Source organism: Branchiostoma belcheri, unplaced genomic scaffold (assembly GCF_001625305.1).
Source record: "Branchiostoma belcheri isolate BF01 breed outbred unplaced genomic scaffold, Haploidv18h27 scaffold76, whole genome shotgun sequence".
Taxonomy (NCBI): Eukaryota; Metazoa; Chordata; class Leptocardii; order Amphioxiformes; family Branchiostomatidae; genus Branchiostoma; species Branchiostoma belcheri.
This window is the reverse complement of record NW_017804420.1, coordinates 797,055-818,473: the sequence shown is the minus strand read 5'-3', so window position 1 is coordinate 818,473 and position 21,419 is coordinate 797,055. Positions and strand designations below refer to the sequence as shown.

The window sequence follows — 21,419 nt, the reverse complement described above, 5'->3', positions numbered from 1 at the left end:
GCAGTTTTGATAGGGAAGACAGTGATTGTGGATGGCGTTCAGCACCAAGGACAGATGTGTTTACTACTGTGTGAATGGTGTTTAGCGCTGCAACTAGAAACACGTCTGTTTGCCTGTGAATGGATGTCGTTCAGCACCAAGGACAGGTATGGTGTCTAGCAACAAGGACAGATAGTGCTCACTATACCAATGCGTGGATGGATGGCGTTCAGCACCAAGGACAGATGTGCTCACTATACCAATGCGTGGATGGATGGACGTTCAGCACCAAGGACAGATGTGCATACTATACCAATGCGTGGATGGTGTTCAGCACCAAGGACAGGTGCATTTACTACTGTGTGAATGGTAGTTAGCGCTGCACTGGAGGCAGGTCTGTTTGCCTGTGTGTGTGGATGGCGTTCAGCACCAAGGACAGGTATGGTGTCTAGCAATAAGGACAGATGTGCTTACTATACCAATGCGTGGATGGCGTTCAGCACCAAGGACAGATGTGTTTACTACTGTGTAAATGGTGTTTAGCGCTGCAACTAGAAACACGTCTGTTTGCCTGTGCATGGACGGCGTTCAGCGCCAAGGACAGGTATGGAGTCTAGCAACAAGGACAGATGTGCTTACTGTACTAATGCATGGATGGCGTTCAGCACCAAGGACAGATGTGTTTACACTGTGTGAATGGTAGTTAACGCTGCACTGGAGGCAGGTCTGTTTGTCTGTATATGGATGACATTCAGTACCAAGGACAGGTGTGTTTACCAATGCATGGATGGCGTTCAACACCAAGGACAAGTGTGTTTACTAATGTATGGATGGCATTCAGCACCAAGAACAGGTGTGTTACTTATGAGTGAATGGTAGTTAGCACTGCACTGTTTCCCTGTGTATGTATGGCGTTTAGCACCAAGTGTATTTCCTACTGTGTGAATGGTGTTTAGCACTTTACTATTGACATATCTGTTTTCCTGTGTTCGAATGGCATTCAGTACAAAGGATAGGTGTATTTTTTAATGTTTGGATGGTGTTCAGCACTGAGACAACAGCATTTGTATGTGTTTGTACTTGTGTTTATCACTAGGAACGTTTGCCTGTGTTCCTGTACGTGCGGATTACGTCTGACTAAGGACGGATGTCTGTAGGTACAGTTAATACAAAAGAAGGACATCCAGCAACAATTTATGATGACACGTTACCGTGGGATATCAGCTGGCTGTCCGTTGACATCAGGCGTGTTTTCAACCATAGTCTCGTACAAGGTTTTCTCGAGGCCCGTTCTCTTCCCAGGAGACTTCCTGTTCTTGCCTGTCCCATCCGATACGAGGCTACTTTCGTGAGATGGTACCTGAAACGTGAATAAAAATAACCTTACCTGGTTACTTGACAAGAACTACTCTATATGGTTATTGTGAATATCAACTATCAGCGGGAGATTTGCCGTATGTATCAAAATGCCGATGGAATCCATGTATATTATGATACAACAGTCTTGTTTGGGACCGCATGTGCAATATATTGCAGCAGCGACACCTAGCTGCAGTACCAATCAGAACCAGTGATTGCTGTCCTGAAGAAGGTGACAGACGGTCACCGAAACGTCGGATGTGAAAACCTTTGGTTGTTTAATAGAGATAGTACCTTCTTTGTGGCATCAAATGTGACTGTCTGCAACAGCTTACTACCCCGCACACGCATGGTATCATTTGCTGGAAAGAGACACAAATGGTTATCTTTCAACACACCCATTGAGAAGCCATGATAAGACCTTGTTTTACCTGTACATTAGCAATTTTCTGCTTGCGATCTTCTGGCTATCTTGGCCACGAGTATAAATACTTTGCGCTGCCAAAGTACATGCATATTCCAGTGTAAGGTTATTTCAAAATGTTCAAAACTTGTGTGTATTCTGTAAGATGTTTATAAGTAAGAGATCAATGATGGTCTTTGTTGGGTAAGTCAATACACGCCTATATTAGTCGATGTTGACCTACCCATCACAGCTATGTCTACGTTTATGTAGGCGACGGCTCTTTGTGTCAAGGTCTTGACGTGTTCCTGAGATGACAAAAGATATTGTAAGGCACAGTATTGTTCTCTGGTGAATGATTTCATGATTTCCGGATCCATTAGACAATAACCATTGTTTAATGTGCTTCCAGACTAAATTATACGATACACAATTGTAAAGACTAACATTGCAATTGCTCAAGAAATGAAATCGCGTACTTCTGCCCATTCAGTCGACCCTATCAAACCGAACTCCTCCGAACCCCAGCTTCCAAATATTATGCTTCTCTTCGGCCTCCAACTTCCTACAATGAAATATAGGAAAGAAAACTGAATGCCGAATGCCGACAATGGTTTACACCTTAACGTCCTCTCCTTTTTTACTGCATTGAAGATTATACTAGTAGTTGAATCACTGAACATAAGTGAAAATCTTTTCCAAAAAAAACGCATTAACTGATGGACAGAGAGTCCTACCAGACTTGAGGAGGGACCCGAGAACCCGCGTGATCTCCAGCATGCAGGCGGTGCCAGAGGCCGGGTCCACCGCGCCGTACACCCAGCCGTCCCGGTGGTTCCCGTATACAACGTAGCGATCTAAAACAGATTCGCAATGAATTTTTTTTTCTTACAACCCGTGCAACATACTGTAATCGAGCTGTTTTATTCGTTCTATTGGGGTTTGTAACACATCTTTACTGAATGTATTCTCAACGCCCCCTGGCGAGACTGCATGGCATAGCATTACCTGGTTCCACGCTACCCCTGATGGTACCGATGACGTTGTAGGTTCTCCTCAGTACGTTCTGGTTGGTCACCTTCAACTGCACCTTCCTGCGATTAACACAACAGTCTTGTACGACATTTGACCATTTTCGAAAGCATTATATGGTTCTACAGACTGGACAAATGTGCAAGCAAACAAAGGCACACGCACACAACAAGTAAACAAACAAACAAACAAACAAGCACAATCTCACAGCCAACCTGTTTGCATACGGTCCCACAAATCCCGGTCCCACAGAATAGTTAAACCCGAGCCCGCCCTGCCAGTCACTTGGAGCCACGGGACCGGACAAATATCTGTCAAAAATACAAGAACACTGTCAAACAAAACAAAACATAACAAACAACAGCTACGTCTATTTCTGTTCTATAATTTCTGACCAATCAAAATGTTTGTACTGGTCACCTCATGAGTGTAGCAGCGTCCTCCCATCCTATTGGCTGAGTGGGGATGGTTGCCAGCCCGGTCGCTGTGATGTTGTTGATGTCTGTACGGTAGGCGTATTCTGTGCACAAATGTATAATATCACTACAAGCTGCTCGTACACTTGATAAACATGAGGAAATATTATTGAATTACGGTGTATTATGTTGACCAACGTCACCATATCAGCACTGGAGATAAGGTTTTTACCAATACATGTGTGCGGATAGTGTTCAGCACTAAGGACAGGTGCTGGTGTGAGGATCATGTTTAGCACCAAGGACAGACATGTTAACTGGTGTGAGGATGGTGTTCAGCACCAAGGACAGACATGTTTACTTGTGCGTGGACGGTGCTCAGCAGCAAGGACAGACATGTTTACTGGTGTGAGGATGGTGTTCAGCACCAAGGACAGGCATGTTTACTGGTGTGAGGATGGTGTTCAGCACCAAGGACAGGTATGTTTACTGGTGTGAGGATGGTGCTCAGCACCAAGGACAGGAATATTTACTGGTGTGAGGATGGTGTTCAGCACCAAGGACAGGTGTGTTTACTTGAGTGAGGATGGTGTTTAGCACAAAGGAGAGGCATTTAACTTGCGTGTGGGTGATGCTTAGTACCGAAGACGGGACATTTATTTTTGTTTGCCTGGCGTTCAGCACTAGAGAGGCTTGCTTGCCTGTGTGTGGATTGCGTGCAATGCCAAGGACGGGTGTTGTGTTTGTGCCATCTAACATTTACTGACTAGAGTATCAGTTTTAGTTTCACTATTATCGTTTTTACCATTTGCAGGGTATCCGGGCGTCAAGAGATCTCCGTAATCGCCGTTCAGGGAGCCGCGTTGCACGCCGGATCCTGAGAGGAACCACGTCTCGGGGTAATTTGGCCCGTCAGGATTGCCGTAATCTCCCGGGTCGGAGAACACAATGACGCCCAGGGCTCCGAACTTTTCTGCGTTCACTGCCTGAGAAAAAAAGGCACTTGTCTAAAAGGTAACCAAAGCGATTTCAAGGCAGTGAAACTGCATTTTCGTCTTTAGTAATTTGAAAGTTGACTCAATCCACATTAATATCTGTGAGTCACAAATACGATGTCGCTAATGGAAAACGGTTGCTTGTTTGTTGCCGTAGGCTGGTTTTAGGCTATTTCTTGGTGGTACCGTTACTAAAAATAAAGTGACATCATCTAGCTTCTTTTGAGGCAATTATTTCAGACGCGTCAAGTGCTGTAAGAAATTGCAGTAAATAACGCATATACAATCATTGAAAATAACAATGGTTTGTTTGTTTGCTTTGTTTGTTTGTTTGTTTGTTTGCAAGAGTGAACTGACGTCACCTTGTCCCCACGACCGACGCCTCCGTACTTCACGATGACGATTTTTCCCGCCAAGTCCACACCCTGATCCACTAGGTACTGGAAATCTTCCATGGAGCCGAAATTGGCGAACACCAGGTCACCCTTCAAGAAGACAGCAAATCATTGAGTTTTCTCGCAGCCACAAATGTTAAGTTAGAGTTCATTAGTCCACCCAAGGTGTTATACTCGTCCAGCCTAACAAACTACAGCCCTGTTTATTCTTACTCAAACATATTCATCTATGTGGTGACCAACCCCTCTGTCCTGCCACTTGCTACATAATGTGATCCTGCCACATGCTACATACCATAATAACAACTGTCTATCTGGTCCAAGTCATTGGCCTTATTCGTTTTGAACGGAAGAGGAAGAAACGGGGCAAAAACAAAAAGCTTTCCTTCTTCGAAGGTAAGCATGATAACAAATAATTCTTGCCTTACCTCCGCTTGACCAGGAGGGGAGTAGGCGCTGTAATATGTAACGGCATCAGGGTCATTCTCAAACCCTTCCTCTATCCTCCTGCAGGTGAACACCACCGTCCCGTTGGCTGTCGTCATGGTAACGGTGTTTGGAGTCGTTGGATAAGACAAGGCCACGTCATATGGCGTCAACATCACGTGATCTAACCCATCAGCCAACCACCTGTCCCGGATGTATTGGGCACCTTCTAGGTCGTATGCAGTACCCGCGAGGCGCGTATTCTGGGTCATAAGCCTTAAAAATACACAAAAGATATGAAATAAAGGAAAAACATCATAAACGTGTTCGTTAATGATTGTTACATCATGAAAGTCATTATTGGAAGCTGTATTTTCTTTCAACACCATTTTTGTCACTGACCTCCCTCATGGAGTAATAAACAGAGAAGGCAAAGAAAAGGGACGCAAATCCCAAGTTAGACCTCTCACAAGTTGGCAAATAGCAAGTCACGAAGTCAGCTCTTTGGGAGCCCGCCCTCTCTAAACTTACTTAACCACCTTGTTGTACAATGTAAAATTTAAACATCTCAAAAGAATCCACAAAGAGTTGTTTGTACCTCTTCTTTGTCTTGTCGTTTGGATGACTAGCAAATACTTGAGTAAGGTACATAACGTTATAGATTACACAGATTAGATCGGAATACCAAGTAAACACATGGTAAGAAAGTCTGAAAAGACATTTCTGCATCGCACTGTACTTAAAGACATAGATAAAGATCTGTAAATGCTTTCATCATGTTCGTGAATACGTGAATAGCCAAGTGCTTTATTCACAACCACTTGTTAAACAACAGCAGACGGTTCGATGACCATCTGTCATCTTCATCCGGACAATTATGCACCAATAGCTTCATCACTGCACAGTGAATCATAATTGCCCTGATGAAGGTGACAGACGGTCATCGACCAAGTGGTTGTGAATAAAGTACTTTGTTATGATTGTTTAGTTGACGTTTTAGTCCTAGCACCACGAGTTGGGTGGGCCCAGGACTAATCAGTACCAGACCGGCGCCGCTCCAGGATGGCTCATTCCCGGCCAAAGCGCTCCCGCAGGCGGTCACGGCCGTGGCCAGGTATGAGTTGGCCTGATCGAGCCGGTTCTGTTACTGATTAAACGCCGTTCGTCGCCCTGGCGTGTAGGGGGACCGCTCATGGTACTAGGACTAAACCTAGCCTCTTGTGTAGACTTTCTTGCGGGTAGATATAGCGTTTAGTTCTACGTGCGCGTTCGGTGGGCGGGCCGAACAGCTATCCCACCCCACCCCACATACAGCTCTACCACCGAAAAGAAACGATCTAGATACCCACGTTCTTAGGATCTCGTAGAAACAGACGATGCCGCTAGAAAGTCTGCACAGGAGGCTAGCACCAAACTATGAACAAACAATAATTTCTTCCTTCAATTTTCAACTTGACGTAGAAAGTTGAAACATTCTCAAACGTACCGAAACGGAGTTGGTACCTAACAACACTCGTCGGTGGTGTTACTATATAAACAGTGACTATCATTCCACCGACAGACTGTATTATGTCTATACGTACAAGTTGTAAAGTATAGATTTATTACCGGAGATTTTCTTCAATATTGGCTGCGCTGATGTCGTCTATCAGGCGTTGACTGACCCAACTCGGCCCTTCATGGGTCAACATGTACTCCCAGCTGTCAGTAGGGAGGGTGGTGTCGCCTCGAGAAAAATACCCGATCAAAACTCCCAAACAAACTCCAAGAAAGGCTACGATCCCGACAACGGCAAGTTGCTTCCATGAAGAAGAGAGAAGAGGTCTCTTGTCGATCTTGTCTTTCCCGTCTTCAAAAGCTATCTCCATGGCGTCTAGATCTCATGTACTGGACGACGAAAAAACGCACCCGGAACCTGTGCAAATTTGTATTGTGTATACACACAAGCCCGTGCTATGTACCGTTTAACCCCTTTCACTCAACACATGATTTGTGAGGCTACACTGGGCGGTGCAAAACACGAGCAGGGGTTTACGCAGATTTTGAAACAGATATTTGTTGTTTCGGCAATTCCGCGCATAACAGAACAGTCAAAAACTTTGAATCCACTGGTCCTTACTTTGAGTCCAGGATGTTGATATTATAATGTTATCTGTCACCTCATTTATCATTGCGCTGCGTTTACAGGTCTTTTTCCTTTTTTTACAACATTTTACCGTGGAAATTTTCATTTGAAACGACGGGAACCGTTAAATAACAGTACCCTACACTCAACAAACTCGGACTTTGAACAGGTGCAAACATGCTATTATAAGTGGCAATGATTTATACTATAGCGGTCGTGGAGCAAACAAATTAGAAAAGAGAGAAAAATTGCACATCAACCGGCCTCTAACTGCCCGTCTTCTCTGACACCCATCAATACAATCCTGCCAGAAAGTCAGAAAACGTGTAATACGATCTTCCATCTGCTTTGACATGATGTCTAGTCTGCACTTCAGACAAATTCCGCTAGAGGTCACTCCTTCACGTTGCTATGGTGCATGCGTACATGCTAAGTCTCCCACTTCCGCATTCCTTGGGGCAAAACAGATGTAACTTGGTATTCTTGACTTTAACAAGTTTTAGACCCAGGGATAGGATGGGTGCTTATGCCAGTAGCTTCCAGGGAGATGCCGGCAGCCTGGTTGGGGAGCTGACTGACCCTAACCAACCGAACTGGATAACGGCCCACTCTGAAGCCTGTGCTTGTGAGTTAATTTATCAAGGACATTACGTAATGTCCTTGCATTTATAGATAATTTTGGCATTTCATCATTGCCTGAATGAACCTCCTTGATAATAACAACATGTACATAATGTGAAGGTCACTTTTAGTCACCTTAATCTCCTGGTTTTCTATTAAATCCCATAACTAATACAAATATGGGACTTAACGCCTACATGAGCAAGTGAGTGGAGGTTAAAATGACAGCCCCTCCCAGTAAGATTGTTTGGGCTTGTGTGTGAGTTGCCAAACATCTTCAGTGTTGCAGTGTTAAGTCTGCAAGACTTGAAGAATCCCAAAGCAGTATAGGTAAGGGGGTGAAGTCTGGCATTAGTGGATGTAGGTTTGCCCCATCATGTAACCCAAATACTAGAAATTCACCCATTGACATTAAAACTAACTAAAAGCTCATTTTCCTAAGTCTCATAATATGTTTGTTATATAGCAATAGATGCAAACCTTGTACAATTGTTATGCATTAAAGTTTACCATGTAATATAATGATCTATTTTTCTCCACCTCTCTGTTGTAGTGGACATCCCTGAGGTGGAACGTCTGTGGCAGAGATTCCAGCACCTGGGCTGTGACAGAACCACCGGAGTACTGGCACAGAATCAGGCACTACAGGTCACTCAGGATGTCTTCATTAAACAGGTAACACTTCTGTCATGGTCACAAGACAAGTGCATGAAATCATTTGTGAATCGATATCTAACGGTCCCTCAACCATAGTGGGCCCAAGCATAGTGGGACCTCCCTGTACTTATCATTATGAAGTCTGAATCCTCATTATTTCATTATTAGTAAACTTTTGCATGAGGGTTTGTAAATAAGGAGGTTCATGCTTTGAGGCTGCACATACCCAGCTTCAAAGATGATGGTCACCAATTAAGGCGTGTGACCTTGTATAATGCATGGTATGATGTGCTTTGTTTACGTCTGGGGGGCCTTTACCTTTGACACTTGGCATGTGCAGTCTTATTCGTGAACTTCCTTATTCTTTGTCACAACTTGAATGTTTGTATGGCACTTACGTAGCCTGAGTACCATCCTCCTGGTCTAATGGCCTGCTCCTATCCAGTACATTCTCATTGGTAACTTAAGAAGACTGTACTCAGGGTAGTTTACGTTTTTCTCTTTACTAGAGCCTACGTCAGGTGCCTCGTGATGAGAACGGAGGGATCACGTTCCAGACGTACTGTAACGCTGCCAAGTGGATGTCCATCGCCCAGGTAGAGGACAAGCTGAGAGGTAAGGCACAGATAGCCACTCATTGGTAGTGCATACTGCGCCTGCGCGCAATCCAGAACGTAATGTACATAGCAGGAATGATTTGTTGTGTGTTCAAATAATGCAATGGCCAAATTCTGATGTAATATTGACTGAACAACAACAGAAACCTTGGCTCCACCCAGGCGCAGTATGTTCTGTTTGTCCTCCCAATGACTGGCCCACGAGACCTGTAAGCAGGGGCTTCAGGACCTCCTATATCAATAATGTGAATGTCATGAACAGTGTAACTGTTAAATGATCATATAATAAGTTGAAGTCACTACTTCCATCCTGTAGGGGTGTTCAAACTGTTGAATCGTGGGAAGCCTCTGGACAGAAACATCATGAAGAGAATCCTGTCCAAGCTGTATGAAGAGGAAAGTGAGGTAAAGGCTTCATACTTGTGTGACAATTTTAGTCTTTTTCATATGATTTGTATTTGTATTGAATCAAAGCATTTAGCAAGAGGTTACTAGTAACTAATTTTGTGTTTGTGTTTAGGAGACCATCACTCGACTGGCAGACATCTTTGTGACCCAGATAGACACCAAGGAACAGGGTATGTTATGTTAGGTTCCATTTTGATTAGGCTTGACCCTATTTTGATATGATGTATTCTCTCCCTATGGTTCTCCTTGCCTGATTTTGTTATTTTGCCTGCACACTCCACAAGAAGACCTACTAACCACAATTAAGAAATGTGATGTGATGTAAAATGAGAATTTCCTTCAACTTCACCAGTTCTGACTGACCCCCCTGATGTGTTTGCAGGTGAGGTGGACGAGGAACAGTTTATAGAGTGGGTGAAGACCATGCCGTTTGAGACAGTCAACGCTCTTCTGGAGTTTCACATCATTCCTCCTGAGTTACAGGACACCCGGGCCTCAGCTTCACAGGTATCTAAAGTTAATACATGTACAACTGTATTTCTAAAAAGGTAAAGGTAGTCCTGTAGCCTTTTTCAGGCTATAGGGGCTGGTGTGGGTTGTTAGTCCCCTGTGTCGAGGGCACAGTATTGGAATGCATATCCCATCCCTCTCCTTCCACTGCCATGTACCACCCCAGTCAAAGTCAGGTACCCATTTCACACGTGGGTGGAATGAGGAAAGTTGCGCAAAGTGTCCTTCCAACTTCCAAGGACACAATGTCTAGCCAGGAAGGCCAGGGATAGAACCTGCAACCTCTAAATCTTGTGTCTGCTAGCCTATCCACTTGACACCACCATCTGCCACAAAGTTAACCATATTGATGTGAATATTCATTCTCAGGCAACCTCCAGAACCAGTATAGACGAGCTGGCTGTGCCTGTGTCAGAGGAGACCCTGCAGCAGGTAGCCTCTAAGGTACACGGCAGGGACTGGGTCCTGTTCGCCAACAAGCTGGGCTTTACTCAGAACGACCTGACGGGCATCAGCAAGAAAGTAGGGAAGAACACCTACCAACAGGTAATGTGTCAAGTGTTGTTTGATTTGTTGGTTGGTTCTCTGATCTTTTAACCTGATTGCCAAACCTATCTTTGCTGTCCTCTCTGTAATCACGTTGCAGATTTTTGCAGGAAATCAATGGACAAAATCAGAGTGTAAAGGTATGGAAAGAAATGTCATGAAACTAAGCTTAGAATACCAGCAAAATTTGCCCCTCAAGATGAAGGAAATAGCATTTTTGAGGGTCAAGATTTCAAAATTTTCCCAGGAACCCCCCTATGAATGATTGTACCTTCGGCACTTGACATGACGTTACACCAGACATGATGGAAAAAATTCATGTTGGCTAGAACATGTACAATGATTCAGGAGGGCCTGCATGGGGGTAGTGATTACGTAAAATTTGATTTTAAAAGCTGATTACGGACAATTACACATTACAGCTAATGTACTGATTATGTATTACAATGATTTGAGTGGATTATGAAGGTTAAAAAGGTCTGATTACACCTTTCGCAAAAAGGGTATGCAGGCCATCATTCAGCTGTTTGTCTGAGAGTTGTTTGAAAAGAGATTCATTGATTGATTGTTTCTCCCCAGGTGTTGGAAATGCTGCACACCTGGCAGAGAAGAGAGGAGCAGGCTGCCACCTGCCGGGTGTTAGACACAGCGCTGCGAGACGGAGACTTTATCGATGTCGCAAACGACATGTTCTTATAGCTGCAAAACTGTCAGGCATGCATGTAGACATTCCAGTTATAGCTGCACAACTGTCAAGCATGCAGACATTCCAGTGTGTAATATGTAAAAGCTCCTAGAAAACCATGGTAAAGGCAACCTGTCGGCTTTACATTTACAGATGTTGATGTCAATGTTATAGATAATTGTAGATGATGTGTACTATATATGTTGTGTTTGTAATGTTTGACAAAGTCTCCAAGAAGATACAAAATCAATGTATTTACTAAATGGAGAATAGATTAACAAGCTGTGTCATTACAAAGAAAGCAAGAAAGTTGTAAACAGTATGTTAGAGTAAGATATACTGTCAGTACATGTACAATGAGCTAGACTTATTCTACAAGATGAAGTATGTTGTCACATTAATGTTATTTATTCTATTTGATATTTTGCTGTTTCATATGTGTTTCCTGTCCAGTGCACTACCTTTATTGTATATAATTAATTAGGTATATCTTTTCATCACATAACCATATCCCTTTTTATACTTTTCTAACTTACTTGTAGATATTTATGTCAACATCTGACTTACTGGTATTCAGTCCATAATGTTAGTAACTTGTAGACCTTCGCCCAACAGAGAACCTGTATTGTACCTTACCATACTAAGATAATCCTTTCAATTCATTTAATTCAAATGAAAAAAAAATTGACTTCTTCTGAAAGAAAATCCTGTGAAAACAGAATTCTTATCATACTTCCAGCACAGAAAAAAAATAGCATGTTGTGCAATGGCAGCAGTGCATTGTTTTAAACTTTACCTTAGACTTAGTCAGTCATACAACTACTTAATGTCATACCTGGGATGTAATAATGTTTGATACAGGTGTTCCGACCCATGTGATAACTTGGGTTATCACATGGTGTTCTAAGTGTTAGACATAATCATTGGTATTGATGTTACAATTTTTTCTTGTATAGGAACTAATTTTCTCAACTTCTAGCACATTTCGAACTGAAAAGTGTGTTTTCTCGAGTGGACATGACATACAAAACAAAATGTAGTGTAACATTGTATTCTATGAAGAGAATTCAATGTACGACATGACACATGTTTGTCTATTTAGCACTGTCCATGTACTTCTGCTGCAGCTCCTGTAGATCCTGTAGAACAGTGCTGGTCTTCTGTAAGATCTGATCCCTTTCTGTGGAATCAGTCAGTTTCTTCTGTAACTGGTCAAGCTGCTGGTCCAGTCTGGAAAGATGCAGTGTAAAATAAAAGTGTGCATGGATGGTTGGCAGTCATCTCATCAATTGGTATCAGAATATAAAATGATTTACAATATTTTAACCCATCAAAAGCAGAATGTTTAAACATGGGGTGCAAAAAAATCAAGGATTCAACATTGCCACATTTAAGACTGAGCATATAGGTACATTTAAAATATTTCAGTTGCTCATCTCACCTGACGTCCTCTCTCTGGAGAGACAACAGTTCAGAACGTCTCTGCTTTATTGTCAGGTCCATCTGTAAAAAAATAGATAATACAGTATATATTTCAAGTCTAATTATGAAGCAGTAAGGCAGAGTAGTTGAATGTTAAAGTGATGACACACCATACAACATACTGAGAATCTTCAAATGACAAAGTATAAAAAGATTACCTTACTTCTAAACAAGGAAATTCACAAAACCACAGTTCAGTCTAATGTTTAACTGAGCCAATATTGGGCTTTCTGGCAATCAAATATCTCAAACAAGTCGAAGGACTACAGGAAATATCAGGGTGACAAAAACTGACCCTCCTCAGCCTGGACTGGTCAAACTTGTACTTATGTACAAGGTCAATCTGTAGGGAGAAAAAGACAAGTTTTTTAAACACTTCAAATTTTTAAACTTGGATTAACCACAGCTTATCTTACTATAAATTCTAATGAATAAGATTCACACACAGATACACGCATGCACACACACACACACACAGAGAGAGAGAGAGAGATACACGCATGCACACACACACACACATACACACAGTGACACACACACACACAGAGTGACACACAGTGACACACACACACAGTGACACACACACAGACACACACACACACACACAGTGACACACACACACAGATGCACGCACGCATGCACACAAACCAACCCCACACACAGATCCAACAGGCTATCACTCCCTTGTCTTGTAGGCTATTTGCTCAGATAACCATACTTTCAATACTAGCCAATCTAGTATGTCTTATAGTAAGTTATACTCACTTTCCTCTGGATGGCACCTATGACCTTGTCTCTGAACTGTGTCATCATTTCCTTGCATATAGCTGACTCTGTCAAGTTTCTGTGATGACACAACAAGAGTTTGTATGTCATCAAACATGAACACAACAGTTGTGTTCAAAATTTGTATGAAAAGATAATACATTTGTATTTGCAAAGCACATGAATAAACTTAGCCTTCACGGATGGTCTAGCCTAACAGATACAAATGTACTGCTCTTTTTATTCTCAGTACATACATGTATTCATATATATGGTAACCAGCCCCTCTAACTCTCCCCTGCCACTTGCTACATAATGTACCCATTACCACAGGGTCTCTGCAACAGCACTAGTTACCAGTGACAGCAATTTGATCCAGGTCATTGACCTCCATTGTTTGGAGAAAAAGGATAAAGAAGCAGAAAAAGAAGATGAGACAGCAAAAATAATTAGGTAAAAATATAATCACTTTCTGTGAAGAAACTCAAAATGATAAACCTAGGGATACAAATGTTGAAAAGTGTGTGCTTACCCACAGGAATCCTGGTACTGTTGTGTCAGGTCCTCTATCATTGTTAGCAGGATATCCAGGTCGGACAGGTCACCTAGGTTACGTTCAAGTCCGCCTGTGTTCCATTGATACACAGTTTGACCTGGTACGAAAAGAACATCAAGATATGTTAGTACTCGTATTCTATTATCTAACTTTATGCCATACCTGAACCATGATAACGTTTGATATGGGTGTTCTAGTCATAGCTAAATTCCAATTTTGTGTACAGGTAGACCTTAAACCTTCATTTTGCTACATAACAGGTGAACTTTATTCGAACAAAGGGTGGTGAGGTTTAGTTTACTCCTTAGTCTGAAAAGAATCATCAACAGTGTTACCAATTTACACTAACTAAGGCCACACCAATTTAATTTGTTGGTTCTCGGATTTTTTCAGGAAAAATATGAAGCGACAGGGTGAAAAAAAATAAAAATAAAAACAGGTCTAGGCATCCTATTATAGGCTTAAATGCTATGGAATGAGCCATGAAGTCAACACAAAAGGCTGGGTTAAAATTTAAACATTGAATTTTGAACTTTTAATCAAACCACTGCAATGATAGATGGGAAAACTGTAACAACTAGGAAGAAAAGGACTTTCCTCAACTGTTGGGGGCAAAACATGAGCATTTTTCAGTTGATTCAGAAAAACGAAGAGGCGAATCCGAGAACCAACAAATTAAATTGGTGTGGCCTAATTGAGGGTTACACATCCAGGTAACAATATTCAAAGACAATTCAAATTTCATTACACATGTACTGTATTATTTCCAGATGTTTTGAGAGACACCTGTCACTCCACTTCTGAGTCACTGAAGAGGAGTGAAGGATTTCACTCACAACTAGTGCTGCATACCGGTTCACTGGACTTGGATCCGGACTTGTAAGAATGTTTAGGTTCAAGTCCAAAAAAACCTAAAAGTCAAGAACCGAGTCCGGACTTATTACCATGAAAGACCATTTTGCATACCCCTTTTCTTTCCAAACCACCTAAAACCTTCTTTAGATTCCAAAATGATGATGAGATTCCAAAATCTTAGCTGCAAAATGAAGAAAACATTGTAATCGGGCATCGTCAAGTGTCGGCCTCCATGTTATGTGACCAAAGTTTCACCCAGACAACATTGCAAGGTTGCCAACATGCAATTTTGTATATGCCATGGGTTTAGGTCCGGACTTACAAGTCAGGGAACTGAACCTAAACCTCTGGACTTGAATCCAGACCTGAACCTGAAGTTGGGTTTAGGTATGCATCACTACTCAGAACATCTGGAAATAATCTCCGTAATTTGTCCAGTAGAAGAGTTTGAAAAAATTGTCCATATGAAAATGTATTAAATAAGTGAAGATGTCACCTTTGGTGTTGTTACCAGTGCCTGCATGGCGAGGAGGTATGGGAGGTCGTTTGGAGACGACACGTCTGCTGACTCCACTCACCAAGTTGTTGGCATCCCCCTATTCAACAACAAAAAAATATGGCACACAAAATATGTGGCATCAAATGGCCGAGTGGCTGGTCAAGCAGACAGGAGATCAACAGGTCATGGGTTTGATTCCTTACATTCCTACTCATAGCTAGACACTGTATCCTTGCTATAGGCACGACTTTCCTCACTCCACCCAGTTGTAAAATGGTTACTTAGTACCTGACTTCAGAGGTAAAAGGCAGTGGAAGGAGAGGGATGGGCTCTGCCTTCCAATACTGTACCCTAGACACAGTAGATTAACAACGTAAGTTTGTGGGACTACATTTACCTATTTTTTTACGAACTATAATTAATGTACTATGTACATGTATATGTGTGGTAGTAACATGATAAAAAGTACAAATAAACCTTCCAAATGCTTTAGCAGTCTATGGTACAAGCTGCACCAGCAGGAACATCTCACCTGTCCTTGGCTCCTTGGTGTTTTCATCCCTCTGTACCCACCAGATGAACTAGACGAACCAGAAGACTCTTCTGTCCCAAACCCTCGGGGCACGGGCTGGTTCTCATCAGACGAACTGGACACTCCATTCCTGCTGTCTGAACCTGGGCATACACAGTGGAATCTTTGTACTTATATCAGTGTACAAAATACTTTTTTGAACCAGGTTGCCCAGTGGGCAAATTTTTCAAAGCAGCACAAAATGCGCTCAGAGTTTTCTATGGCACTTTTGCCCAGTGGGCAACCTACAGCAAAAATTAGGTTGCCCATCAGAATTTTAGGTTGCCCCACCTATTAGTTATTACTTTCCTCAAATTAAGTAATGTTACATACATAAACCTTTGACAATATTTCTAACAGCCTTTAGTGAACTGATAGTAGTAATAGCCATTAATACCTAAAATTAAAAAGTATATGCCTGATACAATCACAGTGGTGCAAGCCAAGTGGGCATGATTTGGGGGGGGGGGAGCATTCTTAAAATTCAGGTAGCACACTGGGCTACTTTGATTCAAAAATAGGTTGCCCCAAGTAAAATTTGGTTGCCTGGGGCAACTGGGCAACCAGGTATTTTGCTTACTGTTACATAGAAATAAAATAAATAAAAGGAGACTTGATGCCTTCGACAGCAAGTGTCTAAGGAAAATCCTGGGCATTAGATGGGATGACTTTATCTCGAATGATAACATCAGACTTCAAACTAAGCAGCAACCAGTGTCCTCCACCATCTGCAAACGCCGGCTCAGCTGGTTAGGACACGCTGTCAGACTACCACCAGTCAGACTAGCCAACCAAGTCCTACAGTGGTTCCCAGAAGGACGGAGAAGGAGGGGGCGCCCGAAGATGAACTGGCGACAGACAGTGGAGAGGGACCTTCAGGCAGTCAACATGAGCTGGAAGGAAGCCTTGAGGCTGGCTGCTGACAGAGGAAGCTTGGCTGCTTTGACTGCCTCATGCGTCACGAGACGCGGGAGCCCCTAAGTCTAAGTAAGTACATAGAAATGGACTGGTGCTAGTAAGGCCAGAGTATCACCTTGTTTCATTGCCATTGCCCACATCTTTTGTTTGGAAGTACAAATGTACAATGCATAATTTCACACAATGTAAACTAAACTTACCATTTATCCCTGTAACCCTCCACCATTCTGTAGATCGTTTGGACACACGTCTGCAAAATACAACATTGAAACATATTTGTTAAGAATTTTCCAACATCACAGCGACATCTGAGAAGGTTAACGTAATGACAAAAAATGCCACATTGGGTGATTCTCAAATCATTTCTGAATTAATATACGGAATCACCTTGTCCTTCGCATGCTGCTTTCTGAAGACACAGTTGACTCCTCTACATGTACATCTTGCACTGGTGTCGTCTGACTACTCTGTCTGGTCTTCTCAGCTTTATTCTTTGAAGACAAGGAACTTTGCTGTGTCTGTTGCCTCTTCTTCTTCCCCGTTGTTCTAGTGGCACCCAAATCTGATTCATTTGACTGGGAACTCTGTTGTCTCTGCCTTTTCTTCTTTTTGGTGGTTCTAACTGAACTCGAGTCAGAGTCTTCTGGCTCGATACTCTGTTGCCTTCTCTTTCTGGTGGCTCCGACAGATCTAGAGTCCAAATCCTCAGATTGAGAGCTCCCCTTTTCCCCACGTTTCTTCTCGGTAGTTTCAACAGAACTTGAGTCTGACTCATCTGGTAGGAAACTCTGTCTTCTCTGTCGTTTCTTTTTCCCAGTTGTTTGAACCACACTGGAATCTGACTCTGAGACTGCTGGCTCGACGCTCTGTTGTTTCTTCTTTCTGGTGGTCATAGCGGACCCCAAGTCTGAATTGTCTGGTGGGAGACTTGATGATTGTTGTTGTCTCTTCTTCCCTGTTTTTCGGACAGTGCTCGAATTTGAGACTGCTGGCTCAGTGCTCTGTTCTTTCTTCTTTCTGGTGGTCGAAGCGGAAACTGAGTCAGAATCGTCTGGCGGGAAACTTGATGACCTCTGTCGTCTCTTTTTCCCCGTGTTTCGGACAGCGCTCGAGTCAGATTCTTCAGGCTGGGAGTTCTTTTGATTCTTCTTTCTGGTGGTCGTAATGGAAGCCAAGTCTGAATCACCTGGTGGGAGACTTGATGATTGTTGTTGTCTCTTCTTCCCTGTTTTTTGGACAGTGCTCGAATTTGAGACTACTGGCTCAATGTTCTGTTGCTTCTTCTTTCTGGTGGTTGTAACGGACGTCGAGTCTGAATCGTCTGGCAAGAAACTTAACAATCTTTCTTGTCTCTTCTTTCCAGTGCTTCTGACAGCATTTGAGTTGGAGCCTTCACACAAAAAAAGGGGGAAAAAAGGGGGGGAAAAACTAATCATGAGTACTATTTGTGTATACATTGTACTTTTTATATGACTCTTTATTTTTGTGCATGCAATCAGACCAGCTGGGCCCTGGTTTGGAAATGTGACCTGCTAGTAGTAAGCAGAAGTCTTTGACTTGTGTTTGGAGAGGTTCAGACTTACCAACATCTGGAGAAGCCTTCCACCACTCCTGGCGAACCTTAGGTGCACGGCCACTTTTCCTCCGCTGGCTGGGGTCTACATCTGGCACTGAAGCTGTACAACAAAATCCAGCTTAAAACACTGACTTTTTCAGTTTGGGTTGAATAGTTTTGTATAAAGTATCCTGAAGGTTTTCTAGTCTACTTGAACTACTTACCCCTAAAAAAATCTGAATGGAAAACTGGCAAGTAAATCTAGGTCTTAGGCAATTTTTATGTTTTCAGCAGCCCTTCAGAAAAGTACACGGTAAACCTTTAATGTGGATTTTCCTCACCATGAATATCTGTCAGTGTTGGTTCCTCTGATTCAGGTAAGCTCCCAGGCTGTGGGCTTGTCTGCACCACTGAAGCAGGACTGCCCTGGATACTGGGGGACTGAGACACCTTAGAACTCACTCTTGTATCGGGCTCACGCTGAAAAAAATGAAGATAAGGCCCAGGGTTGGACAAGTTTTCAAAAATACACTTGCCCCATCGGGCAAGCACATGGTCATTTCTACTTGCCCGAACCAACTTTTTACTTGCCCAATGCAAAATATAAATGACCTATTTCATACCTTTTTACCGCAAATAAATTTTTTTAGTAACCTCAGCATTTTATATATTGTTCTATGCTTGACCAATATTTTCCAAAGTAAGGAGGTTTGAGACTTGCAAAAGGTTCCCTGATAAAAAGTCATATTATGGGAATACATTATGGGAAAATGATGAGAGATTTTGCTCCAAACACTGGGGCATAATGACACATCCCAAAAATTTACTTGCCCAATCAGGCAAGTACAGGGGGATATTTACTCGCCCGAACTGTACTTTTACTTGCCCTGGGCAAGTGGGCAATGGGACTTGTCCAACCCTGAAGGCCACACCAATTTAATTTCTTGGTTGACGGATTCCCCCGCTTCATTTTTTTCTGATTTGCAAATAAAAATAAAAATTCAGAATCAACTGTAAAATGCTCGTATTTTGCCCTGAACAGTTGAAAACAGTCCTTTTTATCCTAGTTGTTACAGCTATTCCATCTTTCAATGCAATGGTATCATTGAAAGTTCAAAATTCATTGTTTAAATTTTGAGCCAGCCTGGTGTGTTGGCATTATGGCTCCTATTGTACCATTTGGGCCCATAATAGGATGTCTAGGCCTGTTTCTATCTTTTATTTTTTTTTCGCCCGCCCGCTCCATTATTTTCTAGAAAAATCCGTTAACCAAGAAATTCAATTGGTGTGGCCGAAGTAGCATACATTTTATAGCAAGAAGATATCTATGATCTAGTTTCTGTGACATCCAGACCCTTAGCTGTATACAGATGTATTTGTTGTCAATTGTATAATATACATTTTCCTGGGAGTTTAGAAATCTATTGTTTTAACGTTGCGGCATCGTGAGTTTTAAAACAATTTGTACATGATATGTTCACACAAATGATTCAGCCTGTGGCTAGCAATGCAAGGTGAAACATACCGGGTACTCTATACTATAACCTAACATTATGCTGTTTTTCCTTGTACCAGTTCTGGTGAAATAGGCCATTAGTAGTTACTATCTTCTACTATAACGTTATAGCAAATATTTCAAGACTATTTATTTGTGTACGTACCTTATCATCATCATCATCATCATGCTGACTGCTGGCTGGTGAGCTCCAATCTTTCACAATTTTGAAAGGACGGATGGTCGTCTGCCTCATTCTGCACAGAAGAAAAAAAAAACATGTTTACTCACATATATTTGGATCAACAAGATATTAAAGTTGACTCAAGGACTGGTTTACAGTTGCAAAAACAACGTCTCCCGCCATTTTTTAGCTCGCAAAAACACGCTACACCTGTACAGCAAAGCCAAATATCTACTCCAAAAACTGTTCCGTCTCTAGATAAGGAGATCATCTTACGCTATGCCCCTAGCAGGCCGCAGTCCTGGGCGGGGCTGCTTTCTGTCGGGCCAAAACGTGAAAACGCCGGCATCTTCGGAAGCAGAGGCCGCCATTTTCCCGCTTTTTGAAGTTGACGCTTCTCGCGGTCGGAGATCTCGCGAGAGTTGGAGTCGTACCTAATTTGTATGCAGATTACTACACACTTTATTTTTTTCAACAAAAAAAGAAGGCTTAGCGTGATCATATTCAGGCAAAAAGTCTTTGAAATACTCCATTGACTTTTGGGATGGATGAAGACCATATTTATGGGGATTAACTGTCTCATTTGTACTCCTTGATCGTACCTAAATTTATGCATCCGGTTTAAGCGTGAGTAAGGTCAGAGGTCACAAATCATGCTGTAGTCACATGCTTGGTGTACAAGTTAGTTGTGACCGATTTGACCGAAAAAAAACTTGGAATTTGTACTTTGATCGTGTCCACATGGATCGATCATCGTGTTTATTGTTGTTCCTGACCATTGGAATCACGTGTGTGGCTGCACAGACGTGTGGATATAAGGTAAACACTTTCAAACTTCAGGGCGGGATGAAAAAATTATGATGCGATCATGAGTTAGTTTTATAGCTAGAGACACGTAGTTAGTTTAATACAACAAGTAAAAGTTATGAGGATAGTGGCTGTATGCTGGTAAACATAAAATCTGCAGAAGCTAGATAAAAAGATATTAATTGTGCAGTGTTGAAGACAAGTTAACACTGTGTACAGCTTAGATAAACCTTCATATATTCGTCTAACCTTCATCAACGTAACTTACACGTGTACCAGTAGCTACTCTAGTAGACATATAGTGATTATTTCAATATTTACACTTACAACTTATGTTTCATGTATTTTTTTGAAGTGCATATTTGATAAGTAGTCTAGGTTTGCTTAGTAGTGACAAGGAGGTTTCTCTTTTTTAAACCTCCTTGGTAGTGATTAGAGACACGTCATTATGTAGCAAGTGGCAAGACCTACTAGTAGTGGGGGGGGGGGGCTGAGCAGCATATTTGTGTTTGAATAAAAAAAAACAGAGCAGTAGTTTGTTGGGCTAGACCATGGGAA

At 42.2% G+C, this 21,419-nt stretch overlaps 3 protein-coding genes across 3 annotated transcripts in view; 1 reads left to right on the top strand and 2 right to left on the bottom strand.

Moving 5' to 3' along the window:
* LOC109485521 (N-acetylated-alpha-linked acidic dipeptidase-like protein) overlaps positions 1–6,925 on the bottom strand; it is a 9,917-nt gene extending 2,992 nt beyond the window's left edge. Inside the window, exons 1-12 of the mRNA XM_019789209.1 lie at positions 6,614–6,925; positions 5,008–5,281; positions 4,547–4,669; positions 3,995–4,175; positions 3,194–3,293; positions 2,989–3,084; positions 2,750–2,835; positions 2,479–2,598; positions 2,221–2,306; positions 1,986–2,049; positions 1,633–1,700; positions 1,191–1,339 (exon numbers count right to left, since the gene is read on the bottom strand). Of these exons, the coding sequence (XP_019644768.1) occupies positions 1,191–1,339; positions 1,633–1,700; positions 1,986–2,049; positions 2,221–2,306; positions 2,479–2,598; positions 2,750–2,835; positions 2,989–3,084; positions 3,194–3,293; positions 3,995–4,175; positions 4,547–4,669; positions 5,008–5,281; positions 6,614–6,873 (1,607 nt within the window). The 5' untranslated portion in view covers positions 6,874–6,925. The remainder of the gene's footprint in view (positions 1–1,190; positions 1,340–1,632; positions 1,701–1,985; positions 2,050–2,220; positions 2,307–2,478; positions 2,599–2,749; positions 2,836–2,988; positions 3,085–3,193; positions 3,294–3,994; positions 4,176–4,546; positions 4,670–5,007; positions 5,282–6,613) is intronic.
* A 705-nt stretch (positions 6,926–7,630) lies between these two features.
* On the top strand, positions 7,631–12,425 carry LOC109485534. Its single transcript, XM_019789225.1, has 8 exons — positions 7,631–7,755; positions 8,305–8,426; positions 8,918–9,023; positions 9,342–9,430; positions 9,546–9,603; positions 9,816–9,940; positions 10,313–10,489; positions 11,069–12,425. Exons 1-8 carry the CDS (start codon positions 7,647–7,649, stop codon positions 11,186–11,188), a joined length of 906 nt encoding a protein of 301 aa, XP_019644784.1. The 5' UTR covers positions 7,631–7,646; the 3' UTR covers positions 11,189–12,425.
* Positions 12,269–21,419, bottom strand: part of LOC109485445 (dentin sialophosphoprotein-like) — a 10,269-nt gene continuing 1,118 nt past the window's right edge. The window contains exons 3-13 of the mRNA XM_019789050.1: positions 18,717–18,855; positions 18,404–18,496; positions 17,208–18,210; positions 17,021–17,070; positions 15,864–16,006; positions 15,329–15,428; positions 13,954–14,074; positions 13,422–13,500; positions 12,952–12,999; positions 12,616–12,677; positions 12,269–12,404 (exon numbers count right to left, since the gene is read on the bottom strand). Coding sequence (XP_019644609.1) covers positions 12,269–12,404; positions 12,616–12,677; positions 12,952–12,999; positions 13,422–13,500; positions 13,954–14,074; positions 15,329–15,428; positions 15,864–16,006; positions 17,021–17,070; positions 17,208–18,210; positions 18,404–18,496; positions 18,717–18,855 — 1,974 coding nt within the window. The remainder of the gene's footprint in view (positions 12,405–12,615; positions 12,678–12,951; positions 13,000–13,421; positions 13,501–13,953; positions 14,075–15,328; positions 15,429–15,863; positions 16,007–17,020; positions 17,071–17,207; positions 18,211–18,403; positions 18,497–18,716; positions 18,856–21,419) is intronic.